Source organism: Botryllus schlosseri, chromosome 10 (assembly GCF_051294905.1).
Source record: "Botryllus schlosseri isolate E-star chromosome 10, Bs_hap1, whole genome shotgun sequence".
Taxonomy (NCBI): Eukaryota; Metazoa; Chordata; class Ascidiacea; order Stolidobranchia; family Styelidae; genus Botryllus; species Botryllus schlosseri.
The window spans coordinates 15,951,193-15,979,162 of record NC_137245.1 but is presented as its reverse complement, the minus strand read 5'-3'; the positions used below and the strand labels follow the sequence as shown (position 1 = coordinate 15,979,162).

The 27,970-nt window shown below is 41.2% G+C and overlaps 1 protein-coding gene across 8 annotated transcripts; it reads left to right on the top strand.

The window, feature by feature from the left end:
- The first annotated feature begins 14,038 nt into the window (after positions 1-14,038).
- Positions 14,039-27,675, top strand: LOC145447935 (uncharacterized). Of its 8 annotated transcripts, none has more exons than XM_080326205.1 (33): positions 14,039-14,282; positions 14,656-14,730; positions 14,806-14,964; positions 15,202-15,306; positions 17,440-17,529; positions 17,714-17,776; positions 17,894-17,986; positions 18,055-18,135; positions 18,500-18,631; positions 18,692-18,820; positions 19,023-19,139; positions 19,200-19,331; positions 19,872-19,922; positions 20,365-20,481; positions 20,861-20,998; positions 21,327-21,431; positions 21,492-21,611; positions 21,714-21,818; positions 22,082-22,309; positions 22,372-22,482; positions 22,546-22,587; positions 22,650-22,715; positions 22,779-22,883; positions 23,410-23,634; positions 23,716-23,790; positions 24,202-24,672; positions 24,736-24,786; positions 24,855-24,956; positions 25,176-25,246; positions 25,339-25,521; positions 25,875-26,066; positions 26,157-26,262; positions 26,325-27,675. In XM_080326205.1, exons 1-28 carry the CDS (start codon positions 14,163-14,165, stop codon positions 24,924-24,926), a joined length of 3,378 nt encoding a protein of 1,125 aa, XP_080182331.1. In that variant the 5' UTR covers positions 14,039-14,162; the 3' UTR covers positions 24,927-24,956; positions 25,176-25,246; positions 25,339-25,521; positions 25,875-26,066; positions 26,157-26,262; positions 26,325-27,675. The 8 variants fall into 8 exon arrangements, with proteins under 8 accessions (XP_080182331.1, XP_080182332.1, XP_080182334.1 ...); XM_080326206.1 differs by having other exon boundaries at positions 25,875-26,087; XM_080326208.1 differs by having other exon boundaries at positions 18,058-18,135; positions 26,157-27,675.
- Positions 27,676-27,970: the final 295 nt, after the last annotated feature.

The window sequence follows — 27,970 nt, the reverse complement described above, 5'->3', positions numbered from 1 at the left end:
CTCAAAGTTATCACGCTGTGAACATAAGGATTGACACATTGATTTTACATATGAGATTTTGTAATAGTTGATCAGTACTTTATTATTAAATTATTTGCGTTAATTAGACCCGGCGTTGTGGTAAATGTTATGACAGCAACAAACTTTTCAGTACCAATGTTATTAACATATTAAGCTGTAAAACTATGTGTGTCTGAAATGTTCTTGATAGGAAAATTACTCCACCTTGGTAAAAAATCACTCTGCGTGTCGCGGATATCAGAAAATATTTCCAGTAACCAAGACTAAAGATGAAACGACAATATCGGTATTATTACATTCAGCAATCAGTACAATTATTAAAATCTATCGTTTGCGATAAACAGCACTAAAGATGTAATAATTCCAGTATTCGTACATTGAACATCCGATGCAAAATGCTTTATTATCCCGATTCCCAACGGGTAATTGAAACGACTAAGTGTAGAGTCAGTATATCACAATATCGTTACTATTGAATCCAGCAATTGATACGATTTATTGTCGGAATTTGTGACAGAGAATTGAAACATATGCGCTTTACAGAGTGTGAAAATATCACTTTGAGTATCGAGTACCGTTCGAAGCTAGCGATCAATTTTTAATCATTTCAGTAACTCCCCATTGTGCGTGCTAAATGTAAAATATCGCGAGGTTATACACTCTAAGACTTTGATTATTACAAAAGTAAATTGTGATATGTTTGTTAGATGCATCCAATTCAACTAGAAGTGTCTAGTGCCCAACACTCGTAATATCAAAAAAGTACTTGCTACACTGTTATTTGCTAAACGTGTTTTGCATTGTTGTTCATTTGTAGTATTGATTGAAATTGTTCTTAAACCCTCAAATAATAATTCCCGACATGAAACCAAGCCACTGAAAGTCGTTACCATCACGAAGAAACAATGTGTACGATGTTTGTCGAATGTGTCCTACCTGGCCAACAGAAAACAATTTTCACTCACTCGAAATGAAACCAATGTGATGGTCTCCATTCGATATTTTGTTTGTGTCAAATACTTTGCAATGAACACATTTGCGTGGTTGAGCTTTACATCATCAAGCTGTTATTTGTAAATCAAGATTTCGGTAAACTTGTAAATGTATCGTTTAAATAACCGACATTTAGTGATTGGGGAACATACCAAACGATACACATCCATCTCCGAAATACTGCATTGATCTTAATTTCCATCATCGTGATAATCGAAGTACATTTCTTTCGAATTCGTAACAACCGGTGTTTCTACGACACGATAAATTTTTGACAAGTTATGCTTAGAAGATTGGTTGCATATCGCGAAAAAAATAATATACCACTCATATTGATACTGTTACTCCATTGATCGATATTTTCAAACGAGTAAAATTTATTACTTGAGTTTCTCCGCTTAATGTAAATGAAAACTCAGCCGTCTTTTAACATCACAAAGACATTGATAAAAAGTAGGCAATCAAACACAACACTTTGTACGACACTAATTATTGTTCCACACATCTCATTTCATACTAAGTGTATACGAAAGATATTCATGACACATGAAAATATTCCCATGCTACAAACCTGTACAATGATTGGTGGTGCTTTCAAACTGTTTCGATATCACAAGAACTTTATTGTCTGAATGGGTGTTCATGTATCTTAATAATCAAATAGTTCAACACAGAACTAGTACGAACAGAAACATCAGAGTTGTTTACACAAAAGTTTGTATGTGTACAGTATGCGAATACCATGTGTAAGTCCAGCACAATTGCGGTATCCATCCGAGTTTGGTTAACACAAATTTATTACAACGAGCCACGTAAACTTTCGTGAAAGAAAAGCATACTCACTTCCAGAGGGTTATGTCAACGCCATAGCAGTAAATCAGCTACTCCAACAAGAAAGTACATATGTTTTCTAGTCACGGTCCTTACATCTTTCACATAGATCAATCTACTTTGCTAACGAAAAGTGCTGAGTCATCACATGATTACCCTCACAACAAAACAGCTAGAAGATATTATCATACAAAAATATTCCTAACCCTTTGCGCACCAGTGACAAATCATACAACAAACATTTTTTGTGAGGTGAATTGTTGTTCAGTCTCAAGTCTACCAGTTGAAACGTACATTAAAACAACACAGTCACAATTCAATTAAAACCACGAATCTATTTTTATTTCGTCACATACAGAAAAATAAATTTTCTTTCCCCAACACATACTTGTAACCAATCGCTTTCATTAAACACACAACTCCATAAAAGTATTTACTTTCTACAACATAGACATTCCGATGTAGTCAAGAAATATTTTTATTAATCAAAATCATCGATTTCTGTTCACGGCGTTAGTGTGTGCATGTCATACCTGTGGGCCCCGTATTAAAATGGACACGACACGACTGAATGTAAGGGGGTAGAAGTCTATCACATCGATTTACATGTGGTCTTCACTACGGTTTCAAAAAACGAATCATCTATTTGGCATTGGGCGAGACCGAGCGAACCAGTTACATGTATTCGCGGTAATGATTTTGCTTGTCATTTGCGAATGATAGGATTGCTACTACGACAAATCAAATCAACATACAACAATCTTCTGTCGATCATAATAGCAATTTCATTTTCCTCCCCTTCGTAACTGTATACCCACGAAAAGTATATTGCACAACTCGGCAACTACGTTTAACAATACCAATCACACTACCAGCGTTGAACACAAGATACCTCCCCAAGTAAAATATCATTCTGGTTTGGACAACTGACGTTTACCTGTGTAAAATTATCATTTTCACTTGGAGGTCCACCGTTACCTAACTAAAATACCATTGTCCTTTGGAGATTTATCGTTTATCCAGTGTAACAAACCCCTTTTCACTTGGAAATCTATTTTTTCTCTGGGTAACAAACCTTTTTCACTTGGAAATATATTTTTTCTCTGGGTAACAAACCTTTTTCACTTGGAAATATATTTTTTCTCTGGGCGACAAACCCCCTTAACTTTGTAAATCTATTTTTTCCCTGGGTAACAAACCTTTTTCACTTGGAAACATATTTTTTCCTCGGGAAACAAACCATTTTCACTTGGCGGTCCGTCGTTTACCTGAGTAAAAATATCATTTTCCTTTGGAGATCTGGCGTTTACCCAGTGTAACAGCACATTTTCTCTTGGTCATCTAGCTTTTCCTAGAGTAACAAAACCATTTTCATTTTGAAATCTGACAAACACACCTGACAATTTGATATTTTTGTATATTGTTACAACGGATAGCGACAAAATATACACCAACAACAACTCCAATACATTTGTGTAATCGCATATTCACTTGTGCTGATGCAACCCATCAAAATCATCGGTTACCCACATGCAATGTGCTGTTGTACATCGACGTTTATGTTTTTGGAACATTGGACAATAGGCTTCGATAGTTCTGTGATGTCCGGGTTCGTGCTTTGGATTTTCCAGAGTCAAAATGTCTGAATAAAACACCTCCTCGACGATGGTTGGTATGTGGATAACGGGGTTCGGAAAACGGTTGGATTTATGTCACCCATCGCGATAACAATTCCAGGTCGAGTTTTCCCCCGCATGTTTACTATATTGTGTCTTTATTGGTCAATGTATGTCTCGACATTCAGTTTGAAATCGGAAACCCTGATAAAGTATGTAACCGGATCCGGATATCAACTCTGAATCGATAAACCAATGAACAATATTCAAAGTAAACATGTTACACCCTGTGTTTCCACGAAAAAATACCATCCAGACATACGTCGCGCTTGTTTGCCCACATCAGTATACGCGTAAATGGAGGTGTGTGACATTGCATGCAATGTGTTGGTATACAAACATCGATCCACAGACATTATCACAGCCGGTAGTTTTGATGTAGATCGAATGTCATCACACCCGATAACAATACCAATAAACCACATTGAATGACTCTGAGTCAATCTGAAGCGTGACATACAGACACACAAACATCGAACCGTAACATGGGTTATTCGCACGACGGTGAAAGTGAACTATACAGCATATACCAATAGAGCGTTCAAGGTCGAATATGCGAACCACGCACAATCACATACCCTGATTTTTGTTGGATATGTACGAAACCAATAAATCGATACATTTCTGTTCCTACTACGTCAATAATACAAGCGTCATTCCAATGCATCGCTCGAATGTAAGGTTCGTCGGGTGTAAAATCCATGTCAAATAACACCAAAGTGTGCTTTCCGTGTTTTATTATTTCCACCGACGCTTCTTGTCTGTGTCGTAACACTATGGTGCGAGGAGTTGAAAAACGGTGGATTGTGAAACGGATTGACATGACCAACTGAAACCAACGTCAATAGCCTTGTGGTGATGACAGTTTCAAAATGCTCCGATATGACGAGACCAACCCCGATCTCGCGTGGTGACGACCGTTTCGAAATGTCGCCGGACGAACTGGACCCATACGAAGGTGTGTTTTATGACTGGGTGTGAAATCACGAGGTAGTGTTCTATTGTGGTGTACGATTGCAGTCTTCATTCCACAGAAACATACCTTATTGGATCACAGTATCAGTCCGAGATTTGCAGAATCACTGTTCACGATATTTATCTGGAGTCGTTATGTGGGAGTAGCGACATCCATGCATCGTGACTGAAAGACTGATCGCAATCATTTCGAGCACCGTACTTCGATAGTTCACCTAGATCAAACGCTGCAGTCTCAGCAGAAAACTTCGGTGTCGACAACACGACGGATATCGACCGATGTATCCAGTCACTAGCGATCTGGGTGATCTGTCCGGAGATAGGGTCATGACTATCTTGTAATGTTACAACGCGTTAAAACCATCGAGTAAATCAGTGAACGGTGTGGAAATATCGATGTAATAGCGCGGACTCAGAGTCATTGCAATGTGGCTTATTGGTATTGTTATCGGGTGTGATGACATTCGATCTGCATCAAAACTACCGGCTATGATAATGTCTGTGGATCGATGTTTGTATACCAACACATTGCATGCAATGTCACACACCTCCATTTACGCGTATACTGATGTGGGCAAACAAGCGCGACGTATGTCTGGATGGTATTTTTTCGTGGAAACACAGGGTGTAACATGTTTACTTTGAATATTGTTCATTGGTTTATCGATTCAGAGTTGATATCCGGATCCGGTTACATACTTTATCAGGGTTTCCGATTTCAAACTGAATGTCGAGACATACATGACCAATAAAGACACAATATAGTAAACACGCGGGGGAAAACTCGACCTGGAATTGTTATCGCGATGGGTGACATAAATCCAAGCGTTTTCCGAACACCGTTATCCACATACCAACCATCGTCGAGGAGGTGTTTTATTCAGACATTTTGACTCTGGAAAATCCAAAGCACGAACCCGGACATCACAGAACTATCGAAGCCTATTGTCCAATTTTCCAAAAACATAAACGTCGATGTACAACAGCACATTGCATGTGGGTAACCGATGATTTTGATGGGTTGCATCAGCACAAGTGAATATGCGATTACACAAATGTATTGGAGTTGTTGTTGGTGTATATTTTGTCGCTATCCGTTGTAACAATATACAAAAATATCAAATTGTCAGGTGTGTTTGTCAGATTTCAAAATGAAAATGGTTTTGTTACTCTAGGAAAAGCTAGATGACCAAGAGAAAATGTGCTGTTACACTGGGTAAACGCCAGATCTCCAAAGGAAAATGATATTTTTACTCAGGTAAACGACGGACCGCCAAGTGAAAATGGTTTGTTTCCCGAGGAAAAAATATGTTTCCAAGTGAAAAAGGTTTGTTACCCAGGGAAAAAATAGATTTACAAAGTTAAGGGGGTTTGTCGCCCAGAGAAAAAATATATTTCCAAGTGAAAAAGGTTTGTTACCCAGAGAAAAAATATATTTCCAAGTGAAAAAGGTTTGTTACCCAGAGAAAAAATAGATTTCCAAGTGAAAAGGGGTTTGTTACACTGGATAAACGATAAATCTCCAAAGGACAATGGTATTTTAGTTAGGTAACGGTGGACCTCCAAGTGAAAATGATAATTTTACACAGGTAAACGTCAGTTGTCCAAACCAGAATGATATTTTACTTGGGGAGGTATCTTGTGTTCAACGCTGGTAGTGTGATTGGTATTGTTAAACGTAGTTGCCGAGTTGTGCAATATACTTTTCGTGGGTATACAGCAGGGGTGGGCAAACTACGGCCCGCGGGCCGCATGCGGCCCGCCACCGCATTTTGTGCGGCCCGCGAAGGCATCGAGAAACGTGATACAAATATTGACAAAAAGTTGCAGTGAAGAACGAATTGATTAAATTTATTCCTAATATATTTTATCATAATAATAAGTAACTCATTATCTCAATATTGCATTTTCAGGTTGTATTGTTAGCACAATAGCCCGACCTGGGGCCTACGCATTTTAAAACGCTCGTTTGCTAATTATACAAGACAAACGAAACGGAAATGAGTTAGTTCAAATCGTCATCCGAACTATCAGCTTGGAAAAACTGATTGGTGCGTGTTTTTGGTAGATTCATCCTCTATATGCGAATTTAATTACAAATCCTTTAAAACTTTGGTCTTGACTCATTCATAATGAGTTGTATGGAGTAATAGAAAAAGCGAAAAGTCGAAGATGAATGCTATGAATGTTGCAATCAATCAACTGATAGGTAGGCCTATACTTCTGCTCGGCGTCGGTGGTAAGGCAATATGTATTACATGTCAGAATTAGGGTTGGGCACAATGATTCGATTACTCGAATCTGAATCGAGTGTTTATTTCAATGACTCGAGTCGAGTAGTAAAAGACGATTGTTTCGAGTACTGAAATGATACGCTCCTCGCCACAGAAAGTTAATTTACCAACGAGAATTATAGTTTTGATACTATTTCCACTGCGGTACCCTTGAAATCTTTATTAGTCGTGTCGCAACATACCAAAAATTAAGTGTAAAGCTGCGAACGTTACATTTCCTACTTGATGATCATCCCACAATATTGTAACATGGTGCAATGAAACCGGTATGGTCGTAAAAATACAATAGTGTCTTTAATGTGATAGATGACAGGCATTATATTCTTTGTGGTGACATAAAACGAATTACTCAGGTACTCGATTTTGCCCAGCCTTAGTCATAATATGACATTATAATTAATTTGTTGCTGCAAGTCTAATCACCATTTAAATCAAACATCATAATTACAGGCACAATTTATCAAATTACGAAGTGCAAAATTAATCAACCAAATTTTTAAAATATTTGGGACAATAGTAAATTATGTTGATGTCGTCCCCACAAAAAAATACTGGAAATAGGCAAGGTTAATACAGTAAGCATTTTGCTAAAACGCATTTAAAGGTAACATGCTGGTGTCAGCATTGTGTCTTCTGAAGCTTGACCAAACGCGGAATCAACATATCTATAAGTCGATCTTTGCTCACATATTTAAATTGTTATCCTATCCTAAGAATCGCCACAACCTAATTTCATCCCTTATTTTGGTGAATTGATTCGGGATGGCCATAGTTTGTATAATCTCGGTAATATTTCTGGCGCATGTGCGTTATCAACAAATCAACATATTGTTTTCATATACACATGTATTATCTCCAAGTCTTCGACTACTTTACATGAGGAGTTTTGAAAGTATGGGCAGAGAAGGGTATGATTTTTGGTCGCAATGACATCATAGCGATCTTTTAAGTATGTAATATTTGTTGAGTTGCAACAAAAATTATTCGTGGGTCGCGCGATCTCCGGTAGATCATTTGTTGTTGTTGGTTATTAAACAAAAATATATTGAACTTATCGCCTGACGGCCTTTTGAACCACGGTCAAGGACATTGTAAACTAAAAGAGAAGGTCGCATAACGGTGGATCGTTTGTAGATTTCCGAGGATACTGTCTTGGGTACTATCGCGGCCAATAAGCGAGATACGTGGAAAAGTCATTACAACAAATTGGCTTGATCATAAAAATGTGCTAACCTTTGTATTACATAAATTGGTTTCAAATCAAGACAGGATTAATTGTCCGACCTTGTTTTCCCTGAACAACACTTTCGGGTTCCTTTGGGGTTCTCTAGTGTAGGGGTGTGTAACGACCTAAAGCGGGCCTACGAAAGAGAGAACTTGCGAGGCTAACCCCTTGCGCGCCAGGACACATGAGAGCATTATGTTTTAAGCAACATAACAACGGGTAGCCTAAAGTGCGGTGCCAAAAAGATTGGCAGTTATAAAACCCTGGCCAAAAATGACCGTCGCTGGCTGGCTAATACAATCGATATTGATATGTCTGGTTGTCAAAATGGTAGGTACTGAATAGTATGAGTAGATAGTACACAAATGCGACCCGTAAACCCCAGTTTGAATGCGCGTCGAGTCAGACATGTTCCATGGATATGCATTGTGTACGACTGCTGTATGCGCGTTCTCCGTATCGTATACAATACATGCATGTGAAATGGAGCATAGTTATATTTAAATGTATACGATTTGATGTGTGAGGCTTGGCTCGCAAGATGCCACTAAAATTCGGAATTGGGTCCCAGTAAAAATAGTTTAAGACCACTGCTTTATATAATCGAATAAAAGCTTGCGTTTTGGTTTATAAATACGATTTTACCATAGTGCGGCCCGGGAATGTAATCAGATGTTGAATGCGGCCCGCGAGCTGAAAAGTTTGCCCACATCTGGTATACAGTTACGAAGGGGAGGAAAATGAAATTGCTATTATGATCGACAGAAGATTGTTGTATGTTGATTTGATTCGTCGTAGTAGCAATCCTATCATTCGCAAATGACAAGCAAAATCATTACCGCGAATACATGTAACTGGTTCGCTCGGTCTCGCCCAATGCCAAATAGATGATTCGTTTTTTGAAACCGTAGTGAAGACCACATGTAAATCGATGTGATAGACTTCTACCCCCTTACATTCAGTCGTGTCGTGTCCATTTTAATACGGGGCCCACAGGTATGACATGCACACACTAACGCCGTGAACAGAAATCGATGATTTTGATTAATAAAAATATTTCTTGACTACATCGGAATGTCTATGTTGTAGAAAGTAAATACTTTTATGGAGTTGTGTGTTTAATGAAAGCGATTGGTTACAAGTATGTGTTGGGGAAAGAAAATTTATTTTTCTGTATGTGACGAAATAAAAATAGATTCGTGGTTTTAATTGAATTGTGACTGTGTTGTTTTAATGTACGTTTCAACTGGTAGACTTGAGACTGAACAACAATTCACCTCACAAAAAATGTTTGTTGTATGATTTGTCACTGGTGCGCAAAGGGTTAGGAATATTTTTGTATGATAATATCTTCTAGCTGTTTTGTTGTGAGGGTAATCATGTGATGACTCAGCACTTTTCGTTAGCAAAGTAGATTGATCTATGTGAAAGATGTAAGGACCGTGACTAGAAAACATATGTACTTTCTTGTTGGAGTAGCTGATTTACTGCTATGGCGTTGACATAACCCTCTGGAAGTGAGTATGCTTTTCTTTCACGAAAGTTTACGTGGCTCGTTGTAATAAATTTGTGTTAACCAAACTCGGATGGATACCGCAATTGTGCTGGACTTACACATGGTATTCGCATACTGTACACATACAAACTTTTGTGTAAACAACTCTGATGTTTCTGTTCGTACTAGTTCTGTGTTGAACTATTTGATTATTAAGATACATGAACACCCATTCAGACAATAAAGTTCTTGTGATATCGAAACAGTTTGAAAGCACCACCAATCATTGTACAGGTTTGTAGCATGGGAATATTTTCATGTGTCATGAATATCTTTCGTATACACTTAGTATGAAATGAGATGTGTGGAACAATAATTAGTGTCGTACAAAGTGTTGTGTTTGATTGCCTACTTTTTATCAATGTCTTTGTGATGTTAAAAGACGGCTGAGTTTTCATTTACATTAAGCGGAGAAACTCAAGTAATAAATTTTACTCGTTTGAAAATATCGATCAATGGAGTAACAGTATCAATATGAGTGGTATATTATTTTTTTCGCGATATGCAACCAATCTTCTAAGCATAACTTGTCAAAAATTTATCGTGTCGTAGAAACACCGGTTGTTACGAATTCGAAAGAAATGTACTTCGATTATCACGATGATGGAAATTAAGATCAATGCAGTATTTCGGAGATGGATGTGTATCGTTTGGTATGTTCCCCAATCACTAAATGTCGGTTATTTAAACGATACATTTACAAGTTTACCGAAATCTTGATTTACAAATAACAGCTTGATGATGTAAAGCTCAACCACGCAAATGTGTTCATTGCAAAGTATTTGACACAAACAAAATATCGAATGGAGACCATCACATTGGTTTCATTTCGAGTGAGTGAAAATTGTTTTCTGTTGGCCAGGTAGGACACATTCGACAAACATCGTACACATTGTTTCTTCGTGATGGTAACGACTTTCAGTGGCTTGGTTTCATGTCGGGAATTATTATTTGAGGGTTCAAGAACAATTTCAATCAATACTACAAATGAACAACAATGCAAAACACGTTTAGCAAATAACAGTGTAGCAAGTACTTTTTTGATATTACGAGTGTTGGGCACTAGACACTTCTAGTTGAATTGGATGCATCTAACAAACATATCACAATTTACTTTTGTAATAATCAAAGTCTTAGAGTGTATAACCTCGCGATATTTTACATTTAGCACGCACAATGGGGAGTTACTGAAATGATTAAAAATTGATCGCTAGCTTCGAACGGTACTCGATACTCAAAGTGATATTTTCACACTCTGTAAAGCGCATATGTTTCAATTCTCTGTCACAAATTCCGACAATAAATCGTATCAATTGCTGGATTCAATAGTAACGATATTGTGATATACTGACTCTACACTTAGTCGTTTCAATTACACGTTGGGAATCGGGATAATAAAGCATTTTGCATCGGATGTTCAATGTACGAATACTGGAATTATTACATCTTTAGTGCTGTTTATCGCAAACGATAGATTTTAATAATTGTACTGATTGCTGAATGTAATAATACCGATATTGTCGTTTCATCTTTAGTCTTGGTTACTGGAAATATTTTCTGATATCCGCGACACGCAGAGTGATTTTTTACCAAGGTGGAGTAATTTTCCTATCAAGAACATTTCAGACACACATAGTTTTACAGCTTAATATGTTAATAACATTGGTACTGAAAAGTTTGTTGCTGTCATAACATTTACCACAACGCCGGGTCTAATTAACGCAAATAATTTAATAATAAAGTACTGATCAACTATTACAAAATCTCATATGTAAAATCAATGTGTCAATCCTTATGTTCACAGCGTGATAACTTTGAGTATAACACCATCGTTCGATTGTAAGAAATAAATTCTCAACTACGTTGGTTGGACTTTCAAATCTCGTATACTAAAATGTAGTATGGTAATCTCAAACCGCACACCGAGTAGTATTTACTTTGGTTTATAAAATATACCGAGTAGTAATTACTTTATCTTACAGAATAGTAACGACTTTTACAGTTGAACAAATAAAAAGATGATTTGGCGGTATATGACTACAGCCGAACTTGCTATGGATTTTGGATTGTGGTGATTACTCGCGTAGTCTTGTCTACTTTTCATAAGGATACTTTTTGCTTTGGTTGGGTAAGTTACAAACGGATTGACTTGACAAGGCTTTTTTGTATTTTACTCTTTTGTGTATGGGAAGATGTTAAAATGTTGAGACGTAATACTATTTCCATTCACTCGATTACAACAAAAAATAAAAAATGTTGAGACGTAATACTATTTCCGTTCACTCGATTACAACAAAAAATAACCTGCTAGTTTGTTCAAGGTTTCGACAAATAGATTGAAATATTCCGATTTAACTCATCGCGTCACAAGTCGATCGCGGTATGCACAAGTGGTTGTCAAGTTAGAAATATTTACAACAGGTGCTATTTCATTGATTGATTCTATACATTAAAATATCGCGATAGTATTTACTGAAACTCTATTTGATAAACGGAAAACTCAGTCGTGAATAGAGTTGTAAATTTCAAGGATTGTTTCAAAGTACCATCTTGAAATGTGACTGGAACAAAGTTGGTAGTCATGTTTGTCAATATATTTCAATTCAGACTATGTCAAAGTCCAAATATTTCATTTTGGATTATCTGGATTTAACTTAAGTACACCCCACGAATGAATTCCGACGCCGCACTATAACATTTTTGATGATAAGGACTCGATGATTTTCATGATAGAGTTGACGAGTGATAAGATGCGTGTTTTTGTTAAGAGGTTGATTTCAAGTTAATAAAGACAATAACTGTATAATGCACATACTTGTGATTCTTGATTCTTGTAGAATTATAGTTGGTATTGATTCTATAGATGTGAAAACGGTGCGAAGTGTCAAAACATATAGCGATTGCGTGCAAGTGACAAATTGTTGGTTTTCGAATCACAGTCTGCACCGGTTCGGTTATTCATTACTTATTACTTGATAGTAAAAACCATCGACATATTAAACTGTAGCGATTGGGATGTAAGTAATGGTAAGACGCGAAAAATGGCTATGTCTTAGGTGTTATCTTGTGAGCGATCGTGGGGTTTGTTATATATTTCACACCTATTTGAAGTGTTAGTTTGTGAGCGTGGTTATTGTTGGTATTCGAATCGCTGTCTACGCCGGCTCTGGGACAAACTAATTACCAAAACATTACCATGTGCCAGATTTAGCAAACTATTTCACACCTTTTCGAACTGTTAGTTTGTGAGCGTGGTTATTGCTGATATTCGAATCACCGTCTACGCCGGCTCTGTGGTAAACTAATTACTAAAGTAACACCATGCGACTGATTCCTAGATTTAGCAAACTATTTCGCACTGAATGGATTAGTGTAATAATCGATAGTAGCACACGACTGGACGGGAAATAATTCAGCACGCAGGTCATTCGAAATATAGGTCGCACGCACACTGCGTAAATCCTCTTACAATCCGCGTTTCCGTTTGTGTGGTTATTGTTGGTGACTCGTACATATTCAACACCGGTCGAGAGATGCCTATACTCGAAAGTACGAATCACCGCCGCGCCCATAAGAACACATGGCGAATCACCAAAGATCCCGTAAGAATACATGACAGGCACATCATCGCCGCGGCCTATATCCACAACGTTAGTTCACTACGACACAAGAATCCGTGGGCACATCATCGCCACAGCATATATCTGAAAGGGTACCATCATCACCACATAGGCACATCATCACCACATGGGGGTCTGAAAGGGTACCATCATCACCACAAGTTTTCACGGCACATCATCACCACAGCCTATACCAGAAAGGGTACCATCATCACCGCATCCATAAGAACACATGGCACATCACCACCACAAGGGGGGTCAAAAAGGGTACCATCACCACCCCGGGTTTTCAGGCACATCACCGCCGCGCCCATAAGAACCCATTACGAATCGCGACCGATCTATATAACTACTAACACTGCTTTTTCCTGACATAAATGTCAGCTATTTTGGTTCGCAGTAATAAAGTCTTGCGTTCACCGTTATCCAATCTATATCTCTAAATAAAAGGTCATCAATACTCAGGTAGCCCGCGCAAGGGTTTGAAAAACCACATGTGCGCCTTTGGCTATAAAAGTTGTCCACCCCTGGATTACAATGCTACATTTAGTACTTCGGCTGTCTGGAGAGTTATTGAAGTGGATTATACCACGTTATAAGCGCAATAAAATTCCTATATTGTGAATAAAATCCATATATTGTGACTGTAAGTATAGATAAAGTGATTTTGAAAATTACTTTTTAATACGATGTGCATTCTGATGTACAAGTAACATGAATTACAATGCCTTAAAACGGACAGCAATACTCAATAGCCCTGTATTGTCAGCGAGTTATACCGACCTATCCCCTGTTACGTAATAATGGACGCCAATAAATATCTGGATTATATTTTTGCAGCTTTTCATTGTTTATCTGGATTTCAGTGCATGCGGTTTCCTGCTGTACTGTCTGAAAGCATATTAATTGGTCGTTGAATTCGCGATATTCTTATCTTGATTGTATCCTATTGGCATTGCAATCAAAGAAAAGATGTATAGCAAATTGCAACCAGTAAAAAAATTGGTGAAAAGAGAGACGGAGAATGGGAAGCTTATTGGGACGTTTAAGATGGAAGTTCTACCTTCCAAATCTGAACACGACGACGATTCGGTAAGCTATATACCTTATTTTATTAGTGGTTAAGCGGTGCACTATCTTATTCGAACTGAATTTTTCTATTTTCTCTGTAATTTACTACCATTTTCATAGTCATTTATACTCCCGTTGGTAATATATCCTTTTTAGGATTTTTTGTTAAATGTTCCGATTATGACGTCATAAGGATGAGTTTCTAGCTGTAGTAAGTGCTGCATGTTTACATTTTTGCGGATGAGTGCAGACATAGTTACGTCATATGAGAAATCTATTAGGAGAAAGTGTGTACGCTCCTTTTCTGTTAAGCTCATGCCGCCTTCTGCTAAATAGTACAGCATTATAGCTTCGTGGTTAGTGTGTGCGAATTATCCTATACTTGCTTGCTCAGATCGCTGATGTTGAGAAGCCAGCGCGTGCTTCTATTAGAGATATGAGGAGATTGGCAGCTGAGCGTCGTAAGAAGGTATGTAAAGCGTTAGTCCGACGTTGATGTAGTCCTACGCTATTGCTGTGTGTCTATGATTCTATCGTACTCAAGGATGCTCTCAAGGATGGAGGTAACGGTGTTGCTGCGTCTGTGGACAAGGTACGCGTTACTTCACCCACTATGATACGGGTTCGACCCTTCACTCCGCACCCCAGCCGTAACGCTCCACCGAAAGAGAAAGCTGTTAGCCGTTCCCGTATTCCTCATCCGGTGAGTCTTAACTCTAATTTATACGGTATCCTAAGCTTCCACTCATCACAAGTAGATATGTTGGATTGATGATTAGCTCTGTCGGGTATCAGTGAAAGTGGGATCACGTCCTTCAGGTAATTCCCACTTGGTAACCTGCTGAAGTGGCCTATTTAGATGTTTTGCTGCTGTATGCGTATTAGTTTGCATAAGAGAAATGGTGCATGCAAATCAATCATGCAAACTTTTCTCTGATAGAGAGGACTCGAGGTGGTTATGGAGAAGCCCCATACCTCATCAGCCAAAAGCTCTATTCCTTCTGGACTTGGAGAATTGGAAGATGTATCTGACGCGGAGAGTATCGTAAGTAGCTCTGTATGGTATGACGTTATGCTACATAGTTTGTCAGCTAATGAAACTCTCCACATTACCAAATAAACAGTGGCGGCTCGTGACATTATCGGGTGGTGGGGCAAGGGCTGCAAGCGACTGACGATGATGTCACAATGACGTTTTCCAACATAAACAAGTAACTTGATGGTTCCGTAACATGAATTTCCCGACAACAGTGATTTTAACGTATGTGCCACGAGAGGTCTGCCGGTGAGCTGTGCCTTGAAGTGTGGTAACTGCGTAAACGGCGTACGGAACAAAGATTCAACACGGTTCATGTTCGCACTTGACCTCACTAATTATCTGCAGAAATGGAAATGACTCTAACTCAAGAGATTTGTAAGCCTAACTGGAAAGGTCAACGAGTCCGGACACATACGCAATTTTTATCTCATAGATTCGGCCTGTCATATTGAATCCAAAACATCATTCTGAAGAACTCGGAAATTCGGTCTCGGTAGCCTACAGCATAGGAGATTTTGGCCTTGAAACTGGAGACTGTAACACGACACGGCTTACTGTATATATGTCTGCTGCGAAATCGCCTATGGAAAATATATTACCGAATAAATACGTGGATGAAAGCCGTAAACTTACTACACTGTTACATGACATCATCGAGAAGTAGCCTCATGACACTTTTCGGTATGATACACTGTCAAAATTAATACGAACAGACCAGTACCGAATTTTGCGTAAAATTTACTGAGGAATAGGCTGATCAAGGGATCAGCTGTTAGTCGCCAGCTATCGCGCTTGACAGGGGTGAAATTGACATTGGAGAATATAAAGTAAAAGTAAATATTTGAATGCAAACCGAGAATGTTAGTAAACTGTTTCATGATATCATCATCTCATCACCTCTCAGTATGGAACACAGTTAACGTTAGCACAGATACACCGGCTTTTGCGTGAAATCCGCAATGCGTTAGGTAGGCTAAAGTGTCAGATCAGCGCACATCTCTACCATACTCGACCTTGATAACAAAATTACTGCCATAATCATTGAGTGTCAACCTTGAGACTTGGCACAGCGTTCGATACTAAAATCAAGACATACCGTGCAAAAGCTCATGACGGATCTAGGTAAGGAGCATCGTTAAAATCAATAGAGACCAATACCGGCTTTGCGTAACATCTGTTTGCGATAAATGACGGGTCAGTTCTCACTCGACTTAGGAAAAGAAATTACCACCAACACAGTTCAGTGACAAACTTGAAACTTGGTACAGTGTTCGATACTAACATTAAGACTTACCGTGCCAAATGTCATGACCGATCTCGGTATGGAACATCGTCAAAATCAATGGATACCAATACCGGCTTTTGAGTGAAATCTGTTTGCGATACATGACGGATCAGCACACACTCAACTTCGGAAACGGAATTACTACCCTAAACTTTAGGTAGAAACCCTGAAACTTGGGGCAGTGTTAACTATCACCATCACGACATGACATACCAAGTTTCAAGAATTATCATGGTGTGAAACACCATCAAAATCGACCTATACCAGCAAAGGTCGACTAAACGCATATGACGGTAACCGAGTTCAGATATAGATACGATTGTTACATCACACCTTAAGGGCAACACACCTATGTTGCCCCGGTTGCTCGGCAATTTTATGAATAGGAGAGAGTAAATCACCGTTTCTTTATTGTGTGCGGCTTTGAGAGAATAGACAGTGAAAGCTTGTTATGAGCGCTACCGGGGCATGCCCCGGCTAGGCATTCGCAAAGCGAAAACACAGAAGAGAAGTCGATTTTCTCAGAGACTTTGCTATATATGGGCATTTACAAGCGAAATAATAAGAAGAATGCGATTTTCGCTGTGATTTCAGTATATATCGATTGCTGTGCATCTATAAATGGTAAAGAATTGTTATTGAACAGAATTTTAGGTGGGGCAATGCCCCTGTTGCCCTATAGGACGAGCCGCCACTGCAAATAAACTATTATACATTTGTTTATTTCCTCTGATGTTATGTTCCCCCGGTATATTGATCGTATTTTTATTCAATATCTTGATCTGTACTATGAACAGTAGACACTACGTACTTAATCACTGAGTAACAAAAACAACTCAATGCATTGTATGTAGAAGGAGGAGATTGAAGATGGGACTGAGGTTAAGAAGCCTATGAAGAGTCCACCTTCTAAAATCAAGAAACCAAAGGTGGTTAGCAGTAAGGTGAGTCACTCTTTGTCTGGGCCACTACCGCGGCCATATCCGTTTGATTAGGGGTCAAAAAAGATGGACAATCTCATTCTCACTAGATTTTACTATAATTTTCATGAAATAATGTGTTTTACGCATGACTTCTTGAATACTGCCATAATGACATTCATACCTGATTAACACTACTTACCTTTAGGGGGCTTATGGTAAAAGAGTTGAAGCACGTGCTCCTCAACGGCCTTCGAAAGAACCTGAACCAGTAAGCATCGCTTTAGGATATATGTGAGATAGTCGAATGTTGTATCAGTCGTATATGTTTGAAATAGTTATAGTTTTGCACCACACTAGTCTTTGAACATACATGTTTCGCTTGTAGCCTACTACTGAGCGTCCGAAAAGACGTGTGAATAGGAGCAGAAGTAGCGAGAACGGGTCTGTTGATGATGGCAATGACGCGAAGTCGAATGAGGTATGTTAATTCGGAATATGATATAGGCTATTATGGCTATACTCACAATATTCCTATTCTCTCCACAGAAGGGAGGATTTTTGAGAAGATTGAGAAAGAGCCGTAGCATGAGCAGCAAGCGTGATACTAGTGAGAAAGGATCGGCTACGGTATGACTATCCTTATTTCATACAGCTATCCTATATCAATGGTTTACTGTTCATGCCGTTTTGTAGTACCAATGGTATCTTGACAGCTAGAAATATCACAGGCTCCACTTGAAGTAGGGCAACAAAGGCAGAAATACCCCCATGTGCCTTCGAATGCTTGAAGATTAGGTCACAAATTCCACTTGGATCGCTTTATCAGGGACAATACTTCTGGTACTGCAGGCCACTAGGGACAAGGTTCATGTGATCGGTACATAACCACTCTTTACTATATAGGCATATCTTTTGTGGCATGCGGTTATACGATTACCCGATCCAAGTTTAAAATCTCACCACAACTGATATATGTTATACATCTAAACAGCGCAAGCCACAACCGCCGAAGAATCTCGTATTGCAGAAAAACACCCCGCCCGCCACTGAAATCTGCGTTAAAACTGAGATACCGGTGCCTGAAAGCCAAGCTTCGGATAGTGGTGACGCCGACTCGACTGTGGTATGATTTTAGAGATGCTACCGGTCGTGAACCAGATTGATATAATGGCGTTTAATATAGGATCTTCTCTGTCTGCGGAGAAAGTCCAAACCGCAGAAGACTCGCAAGGAAGGTCGCGCGAAGAGCGTCAAGAAAAGGAAGGAGTCGGAAAAGGCTGTTCTCAAGGATGTGGATGAGACCGATCTGGCGGTTCGTATTGTTTTTCTCTCTAGCGGTTATAAGAGTCCGCTGCTCATCAACGAACTTACTTTAGTATAAATGCGAGCTATATACCCACCTGAGTATTGGAAAGAGCAGAAGTGTGGTAATTCGTTATTGATCAGAGCTATCTGAGCTAGAGTTATTTGACAACACCGGTAGCCATCGAAAATAAAGAAATGGCATACTTCAGGGCGTGGACTCTTCGTCTGAAAGCGAGTCCCATTTGCGCTATCTGAAGGAACCCGTCGACGATCACCAGAAAAGCGACGCTCTCGAGAATGTGATTTTAGACGAGAAGGACCTCAAGGTGAGTCGGCGAAATGTTGGCCGGCTTCGAATGGAATTTAAAACAGAGTGTTCCGCGCAGCCCTCTCGCCATCCGAAAAAAGCAGCCCGTGACAGCGATATGAAGGAGCAAATAGCCGACGTCCGCAGGATGATGCACGGCAGGAGACTGGCTCCTCTGAAAAAAGTGCCCGCCACGGCGATCAGCCTTGTGGTGAGTGTATGCCTACGCTGCGATCGCCCTTGCTATGGTCAGCAGAGTTGGTCAGAACCAAAGTACTTCTACTTCAATTCGGTTATGCTTTGAGGCTACTTCTACTTGACAGTTTGCTATTTTATTGGCAAAACTAGGCCTAGAATACTTACGTGGAAACGCTACTTCTACTTCTACTTGAGTAGTAATTCACGACACTATTTCTATACTTGATTACCAATGATAACTACTCTGACCACCTCTGGTAGTTATCTCCTAGTCTGGTTGGGAAGTAGTTGTTTTTCGGCCCAGTTCAAGTTGGGTTGTCGGTCCTTTGGATCCGGATACTGATACGTGAAGTGTGTGGAGCGACTTTTGGGGCGGTTTACTGAGCAGGAGCAATATGCAGGCGAAATATCGATGGCGGACTTCAGCACTGGCGAGACTAATAATAAGATATTGCTTCTACTCCTATGCAGCGAATTGCGTTCTATTAGGTCGCGTGGTGTAGACATACTGTTGTCGTAGTTTTAGCGCCTTATCGGACTTCTTACTTTCTAGGGTATACCTGGTTTCGAGCGTCCGCTACATCCTTTTGGAGTGCCGGATACTGTAAGTATAATTTCTTTTGGTACTCGGTGGAGCGACGGTGACATTGTAGGCTTTAGAATTCGTCCATCGGGGTGTAGACTAAAGAACCATAGACTTTGGAAGCGTTATCGAAGAACGATGCAAACATGACTGAGCAGAAATGACTTACCAATTAGTCACTAGAATCTATAATAACTATTACGAGGGACCCATCGGGGTCAATACCATCTCACAGTGCTCACAGAACCGGAGCACCCCGATCCTGTGAATACTAAACAGTCGTCATGCACATCCTGATTTTGATATCTTCTCAGTAATACCGGTCCTAAGCGATCCACTTGACTGCTTTCACGTCTAATCTGTAGTCATAGCTACCAAAGAACTAACTATCGATGCTCGACTAGAGCAATTCCCGTCAATACCCCGATATCACTGCCGACTCTGATGATAAGTTATCATGCAGGAACCCATAGTGACGTACTTGAAGTACGTAAAGGAACCACCCGCCCCCAAGAATGATGTGAAGGACGAAAGGAGCAACCCTCTGGGAAACGTGATTGTGGACGGAAATGTAATTGTGGTATGCTTTGCTCTAGCGAAACAGCGAATGCTCACATGAAAAAACCAGCCCCGATTGTTTAAATATTTCGAAGTTTGTTGGAGATAAGTTCAGTGTGCATGCCTCTTCTCTACTTCGCCTATGGTGGGTGTCTGATCTCAAAGACTATACTCCCAGTCGTTTCGGTACCTTCCTATCTTTTCATTGTACCGCAGTTTTTGTGGTGTTTTGAACTGACGAAAATACAAATAAACTGATACTGAAGTCATTCTCTTCCAAAATATGTCGATCGAATGACTATGGCAGTGGTAGGCTGTCCGATATTCATCCGAAATGGTTACAGTATTGCTAAATTATGAAAACGAGTACCAAACACCTTAAATTTGATAATATTCGACAGGATTTGGGACGCTCCTCTTCCTGTGAGACGCCAACTCACTCGAGATATCTCAAGGACTCGGCCAGCGACAGCGTCCATCAGAGCAAAGAGGAAGAGGGCCAGGCTAGCAAGGACAATCGTACGACTACCTCCAAGGTAGTGCTAAGATACAGCTAGCCGTTGTGCTCCTTGGACAAGCGCCGTCGTTAGCTAGTCTGTCAGTATATCTTTGCCACCTTCGATCACTCATTCAAAGAGTGTTTTAGGTAGTCACCTTTGATACTCAAGCAGAAGTAGAAGTAACTTCGTACATTTCTCTTCAAGTACTTGTAGAAGAAGCAAATCGCAAATAACCGCGTGAATAAGTACTGCGCGTAGGCAATACCCATTTGAGTACTCCGAAAATATGAGATTACTTCGATACTGGCCATCATTGGCCCACATCTCGCCTCCTGCATGAAGTTTAGACTGTTATACTTTACTCCAGGACGCCGAAGGCTCGCGTAAGAACGCAGACAGCTCCCGCGGGGAATCGCGCAAAAAGAAGAACAAGCGCAGGAGGAAGACCAGTACCCGCGAGAGTGACGATGACGTGAGGATATATTTTTCCGGTGCCTGTGCGCGTTGCGAATGTTATCCGACGCGATTGCAGGGTGCCGTGTCGGCGAGCTGGCGAAGCGCCAGCGGGAGGCCCACCCTGAATGGTAACGAACATGACTCTATGGAGGGATCGAGCCATAACAACGCAGGTTCTGCTCAAACGAAGTCCAAAGTACGTTAATAGCCTAGCCCTGTTTGCAGTGACAAAGCGTGTTGCTTGTATGCGACATTTCCGTGTGAAAGGGGTGAGCTTAAGTTTCTTTTTTACCTGCAGGACATCGGTGCATTCAGGAAACTGAACCGCAAAAAGCTGTCGCCCAACATGCTGAGACCTAGGGCGCCTCGCGGCAAGGAACGCGTGACAGAGCGCGTGAAATCCGTAAGTATATGAGTTCAATGGCGCGTTTGGCTGAACACTTGACTCGACGCCGATACAGTGTTGTATCACCTTCGCCTGTCCGTGTCCGTAAATTTTTCCGAACGAACCTGCCATACCTCCATCTATTCTATTCTCGTTACGCTTGGTCGAACGCTTCCACGCTTGATAGAAAAAGCGCGCGAATCTGCTCTCGTTATCCAGCGTCTCGTACTGCGAGCGCCTAGGCTGGCGGCGGCATCGTTTCTGAGTAGCCCGTTTTGCAGGTAATCTGCTGCATCCCGCCAAATAGGGACACAACCCCGGACAGACCCGCCGGGCCGCCGCCTCCCGGAACTGACGTCAACGCCGATTCGCACATTAGGGAGATCACGGCCGATTCGGTCATCGCCCAAACCAGGCACCGGTTCAGCTCGGTGCCGCCTGAGGACCGAGAGGGCGTGGTGTGGGATTGGGCGAGGCAAGTCGACGCCAGGGAGAGACGCAGAGAAAAGGTAAGGAATATGCTCTCCGTCGGGTGAGGTCCATGTAAGCATGGTGTGTTTCGCGGTTGCAGCGGCGTCGCGCCAAGGAGGCGGAAAGGAAGAAGAACTTGTTCCCTAAAATCGCCCCCGGGAAAGTGAACATTGTCTCTGTGCAAAACGAACCGGCAGACGATGACGAAGAGGTAAGGCTTCGTGATCGGGTCTTTCACCTTTCAGCCTTCTATTTCACGATCGTGTTGTTCCAGGCTGATGACGACATCCCTGCTCGCATCAGCGGCGGCGTTTACGTAAGACGGAAACATGTTGCTTTACCGTTTTCAGGCGATCTGACCGTTACTTCTCCCTTTAGGTGCCAGCGGGAATGTTCAGGACGCGTAAGATGGACTTCTGCAGGCTGCAGCGGAGTGTGGAGAGAGTGAGTGTCTTGGTCGGGTCGGGCTCAGGCGTGTTGTGTAGCCTAATTTGAATTGTATTTTAGCGTCATATGGATCGATCTCCGAGAAGCCATAGGCAGATGATGGCGAGTCAGTTGAATCAGAGCACCATCGATGAGTCGTCGGAGGACAATAAGCTGCGATTTGCGGTAATTAGAAGTTTGTCGGAAGCGGTTACGCTGCTGTTTAGCTCAAACGGCGGGGTGTTACGTGCTTTACAAACTCATTTCGGATATTGCTATCATATTCATATGCCATTTTGTTTACGGTTACTTGCGCAATACGCAGTTATTATACAAAATATACGGTTGCGTACACCAAAAAAGGTGAAAGACAGTTGCAGAATAGGTTTATATGTTCAGTAGAAAGCTTTATACGGTATATTGAGCGGTGAAAGCCTAGTCTTGTCTGGGTAATAGATAACTCATCGCCGTGAAGCAGCAGAGTTGTGCTGCTTTCATACCGATAGCCAGGAATTGCAAAAGTTGTGGATTCATAACCCAATGACATACATTTTAGTGGCAGCATAGTGGTTTCAGGCAGACAATTAGCTTGTGCTCTTCGGTATAGATAGCGAACATGATAGACGAGTATTCCGCAGTTTACTGAGGCACAGAGCGCAAGGAAGTCGAGTGAAATTTTAGAGGTGATCAGGCAGCGCTTCGTCTTACACAGAGTGATGTCCTTGCAATGTATGGCGACCTTGAGGAGAATGGAGAGGACAATGCTGTCGAGGGCAATCATTGCCCGCAGACAGATGAGCCCCGACCAGCGAGGCCCGAGAGACCAAAGGCTGCTAAGAATCCAAGGACGCCCCAGATTCTTCCTGAGGGATACGAAGAGAAGTACTTGATTGCACCTCGCCCACCTGCACGACAACTGCAAGTTATCAACGACGAGGTATGTTATAATACCCCTTTCTATACAGCGTATACCTAAGCTCTCCTGCTACTGATGTGATGCAATGTGTGTAATATACAGATGCCTTCAACCTCTGGAATGAGTAGCACGGACAAAAAGAAGGACTCCGCCACTAAAAGCGAATCTGACTCGGACGTGAGTATCGCCTATATGAATTTGGAGAGTTTCGCGTTATTTTGAAGTGAAGTAGGCCTATCCCATCTTTAACGATTGTTAAAGAGTATTTTGCAGTTAGACCATCCGACGGTAGTCTATCTTTCTTCACTTTCGGAGGGAAATTTATGCGGCCTTGTAGAATGGAAGAGCAACTGAACAGTCCGACTTAAATCGTCACTATTTTCGTTACCACACAGCTACGACGAGATGACACACCCTTCCTAGATCCTCGCCACAATTTCACCCTCGCGGCGTTTATCTATGAGCGAGAACATATTCATTGCTGCGGTATTTACGATACTTTCTGATTCTATAGCGCTGTACCTTTCGCTAACTTTGCACTGCTATATGAACATTTGAACAGTGAACACTTCTATTCTACGCCCTCAGAGCTTTGAATGGAACGATAACTTCAGTGATGACGAACCCAAGAACGCCTGGGAGGATATAAAAGTGAAGCCTAAGGAGAAAAAGGTGGTGTCAAAGCCCACAACTCCTGAACCCGTCGTAGTGAGCCGACCTGAACAACCGGTGCTATCGACACAACCCGTGCCAGTGAGTCGACCTGAACAACCGGTGCTGTCGAGACAACCCGTGCCGCCTAGGCAACCTATGCCTTCGAGACGACCCACGCTGTCAAGACCACTCGTGGCACAAAGGCAGTACAGTTGGTCAAGAGAGCCTGTGCCTCCAACGCAACCGCGTAGAGAAGACCAGGCCAGACCCCGCTACCGACCTCTCCCGTCGATACCGTTTCATCCGCACAACGACCACCGCGTTCAATTCACTCCGGATTACGACATACCGTTTAGCGTCAGGCGTCTGAATGCGGCTATTGAAAGGCGAAACCAGATTCACTTGGTAAGTTTCTTGCCGTCACGAAATGTTCTGACACACTCCAGGCATCCGCATTCTTTTACACAGCACCCCAACGCCGGGCAGGTACCGCGCTTCTTGCCGAGAGCTCCGAGACAGGTCAGTTAGAGGGGTCTATGCTATATCGCAGCTGGTGACTCTATGTTTAGATTTGCATTGTATTTCAGGCATTCGCAGAGAACAATAATACCCCAACCGGCCGCCCTCAGAACCGTCACCCTCCGAAGGGTTGGCCCTGAACTTCAGAGTTCAGGGTATAGGGATGGGGGTACGTAAGCTTTTTGGTCTATAGTTGATTGAGTTTATACAAAATCAATAATTAGGCGTTATAAAAATATTTCGTGCTCGAATTTTAATATAAACAAACCTTAACTGCTCAACCAACTTCATACCATTTTCCAAACATCTCTCTTGCACACGGGTTAAAGAATGACTATCGTATTTAATCATAGCATTCTTTCTAACCAGTTGCATTTTCATTTTTTCAGGTAAATTTCACCAATTCGGTCATGGCTAAATTACTTCATCAATTCGTAGTGCAAGTTGCGATATGTTTTTGGTGAGTAATGACAATACGCCAATGCGCCATCTATATATATATTGATAGGAGTAGACTAAGTTATTTCACACACGTCTTGTATTTTGTTTCAGATTGATCACCAACCCAAATTCTACCCAAAAGTTTTTGGTCCCCCGGGCAGCGTAGGGAGCTAGCCTCGTTATATATTTCCTCGTGTTATCGTGCTCCAGTTCTTTCAGCTCCGGTGGCTGGATACACGTCTCGTTTTGGAAGGCTAATTCCATCATACAAAGCCTCTCAATTCGTAAAGTCCGGTAAGTAGCCTATACCAGGCCTTGGTTAACATTCGATTCCACGGTTGCTTATCCAGTAATTCACAGACGGAGATCGACTCTATAATATACCTTCCTAAGTGTTGAGGTGAATCGTGAATCTCGAATTACTTTTTGCCATACGTCGACCTTGTTTACCGCATTCTCTCGCGGCACCCCATAATAGCCCAATTGGCCACCGCTTGAGAACCACTGACTCATACCTGACTGCATTTTGTTTGTTCGACTTCTATTATTGTGCATCAACCCTCAACCCTTCATGGTTTTTGCCGACGTCCCCCTGGCCACGAGTCCGTCCGTACACATATCATAATATGCAATGTATTCTGTTGCAGTGACATCACATATGCTATATGGTATCTGTACGGTAACAGCATGAGGAAGAAGGTAACAGCAAATTTGCAAATAGCCTCAACATCGCCTTCGGTTCAATATCGCGAATGCGCAATATTTGCATTGCGACGCTGGACCTTATTGGTCAGCTCCGCCAATTATATCTACGTCATCGCGGTGGCGATAACTCAGATGTGAGTATTGTGATATGCGAAGTAATTAAGTTGAAACGTCGATATCTCACTATCTATAGATTGAGTAATCATTGCCTACTGTTATTTCAGAATCTCTCAAGACACCCAAAGCCTTCATAGTATCACTCCACCGGCGGCTTATCAGACCAGCGCACAATTTTGACATATTGATCGACATGGCCACGGTAGTTCAATTGTATGTGGTCGATTTTATCCTGCGCTGCCCTGATATCTGACCACCGACCTTACACTTTAAAGGATTCTTCTGGAAGTCGCTAGCTCCCGACCTGCCGCTAGATCTACCTTATTACAGTATGTCGGCCGTCGTTGTGTCATACCGGCCTCGTCTAAGAGTGGCATGCATGAGTTTTTAGAAGCGACTCCATCTCTCAAATGGTGAGTAGATCAAGCAAGGTGGGTCTTTTTGCTTCTCGCTGATATGTTCCAAGACGCTCCGACGTGGCAACCAAGTTCGTTGCGTAACCATCGGCTCGGCGATCACCTTGTGTGCGTGATCTGTGGATGAACCGTGGAACACCACCCGGTACCAATCGATTGTTCGGCCGAGGTCTTTGCGCGGCACTGATAAATTTTGGGATCTCTGTCTCACGCCGGGAAGGGGAATTGTGTCGTCTTGTTATTGTGTCGAGGTCATTGTTGGTTAGACATCCCCGCGGAACAGTCGGCTCTTTCAGTTGTCACATCATTCCGGCGCCGTTGTACAAACTCCGCGAGTCATTGCAAGGCGATGCGATGCCCGGGGCGGTGTCTTTGTGACGCGACGCGGGTCGTCCTGTTGCGTCATGAGCGCTTTTCTCTCTTTCTACAGTAGACAGGTGGTGATGGCGATAACGGTGAATTAGTCCATCGTTAGTACTTGCGAGACCACTGAACGGATCGCACATATATGTTACAGATAATTATAATTATAATCATGTATGGCTGTTCGCATTTACACTGAGGAGGCAATCTATTTTGTTACCGTTTTTAAATTTCATTTTCTTTTTATTTCATTCGATGGTACTATAGTTTGGATTCTCGGCCTCCTCTCTAATCGGGCTTATTTGGGTTCGTATTTTCGTCTTATTACTTACTTTTTCGTTGAATAGTTTGTTGCGCCATAAATTACACTGGTCCACAAAATGAAAAAAATATTTTTAGGCAAAACATCTGAGAGCTGTTTCTGGGGGTTTTGAGGTTGCTGATTACGAAAATCACATTAGTTTTGTCAGATTGGCTCTTTGTCAGAACATATTTATACCCCAAAAAAGCCCGAAATTACTGTATTTACCCTTAAATATTTCACTTGGTAGGAAGAAAATCGTAGTTTTTTCTAATTTTATATTGCGCATAAATAGCTAATTCACTATGAAAAACTCCCATATCATTCTCAGTCATTCTATCAATATTAAAATGACAAGATGCGAAATAGTTGTTTGTCAAAAAAGCAGTTTGTCAAGCCTATAAATTGTACTTTTGCACAACGGAAATACATGTTCTCCTGTATCAATCGGTCATTCTACCAAGATTGAAGAGGAGTATAAAGCTGTAACATTTGTCATTGAAAGGCTTAACTACAATACTCATAAACGTCTCATTTCATTTGACTGGTTAAAAGGGTGTGCCTAGTAACCCTATCAAACGGGAAACTTCAATCTGGTGTCCGGTATATTCAAATACCGATGAAAGATTCTATTTTCACATTAGGAAGGAGTTCATTGCATGTTCTTTCTCCTAAGATGTGGTAAGTAAAACTTTTTAGATGATCACAAAGCACCCAACTAGAAACAGTTGGTCCGAAAATTCGTATCTGCATATCGAAAACTTGAGCACAAATATGAGCATAAAAGTTCACTTCCTGTTCAGTCATCTTGATATATTTCCTGATCATCATGTTGATTAGA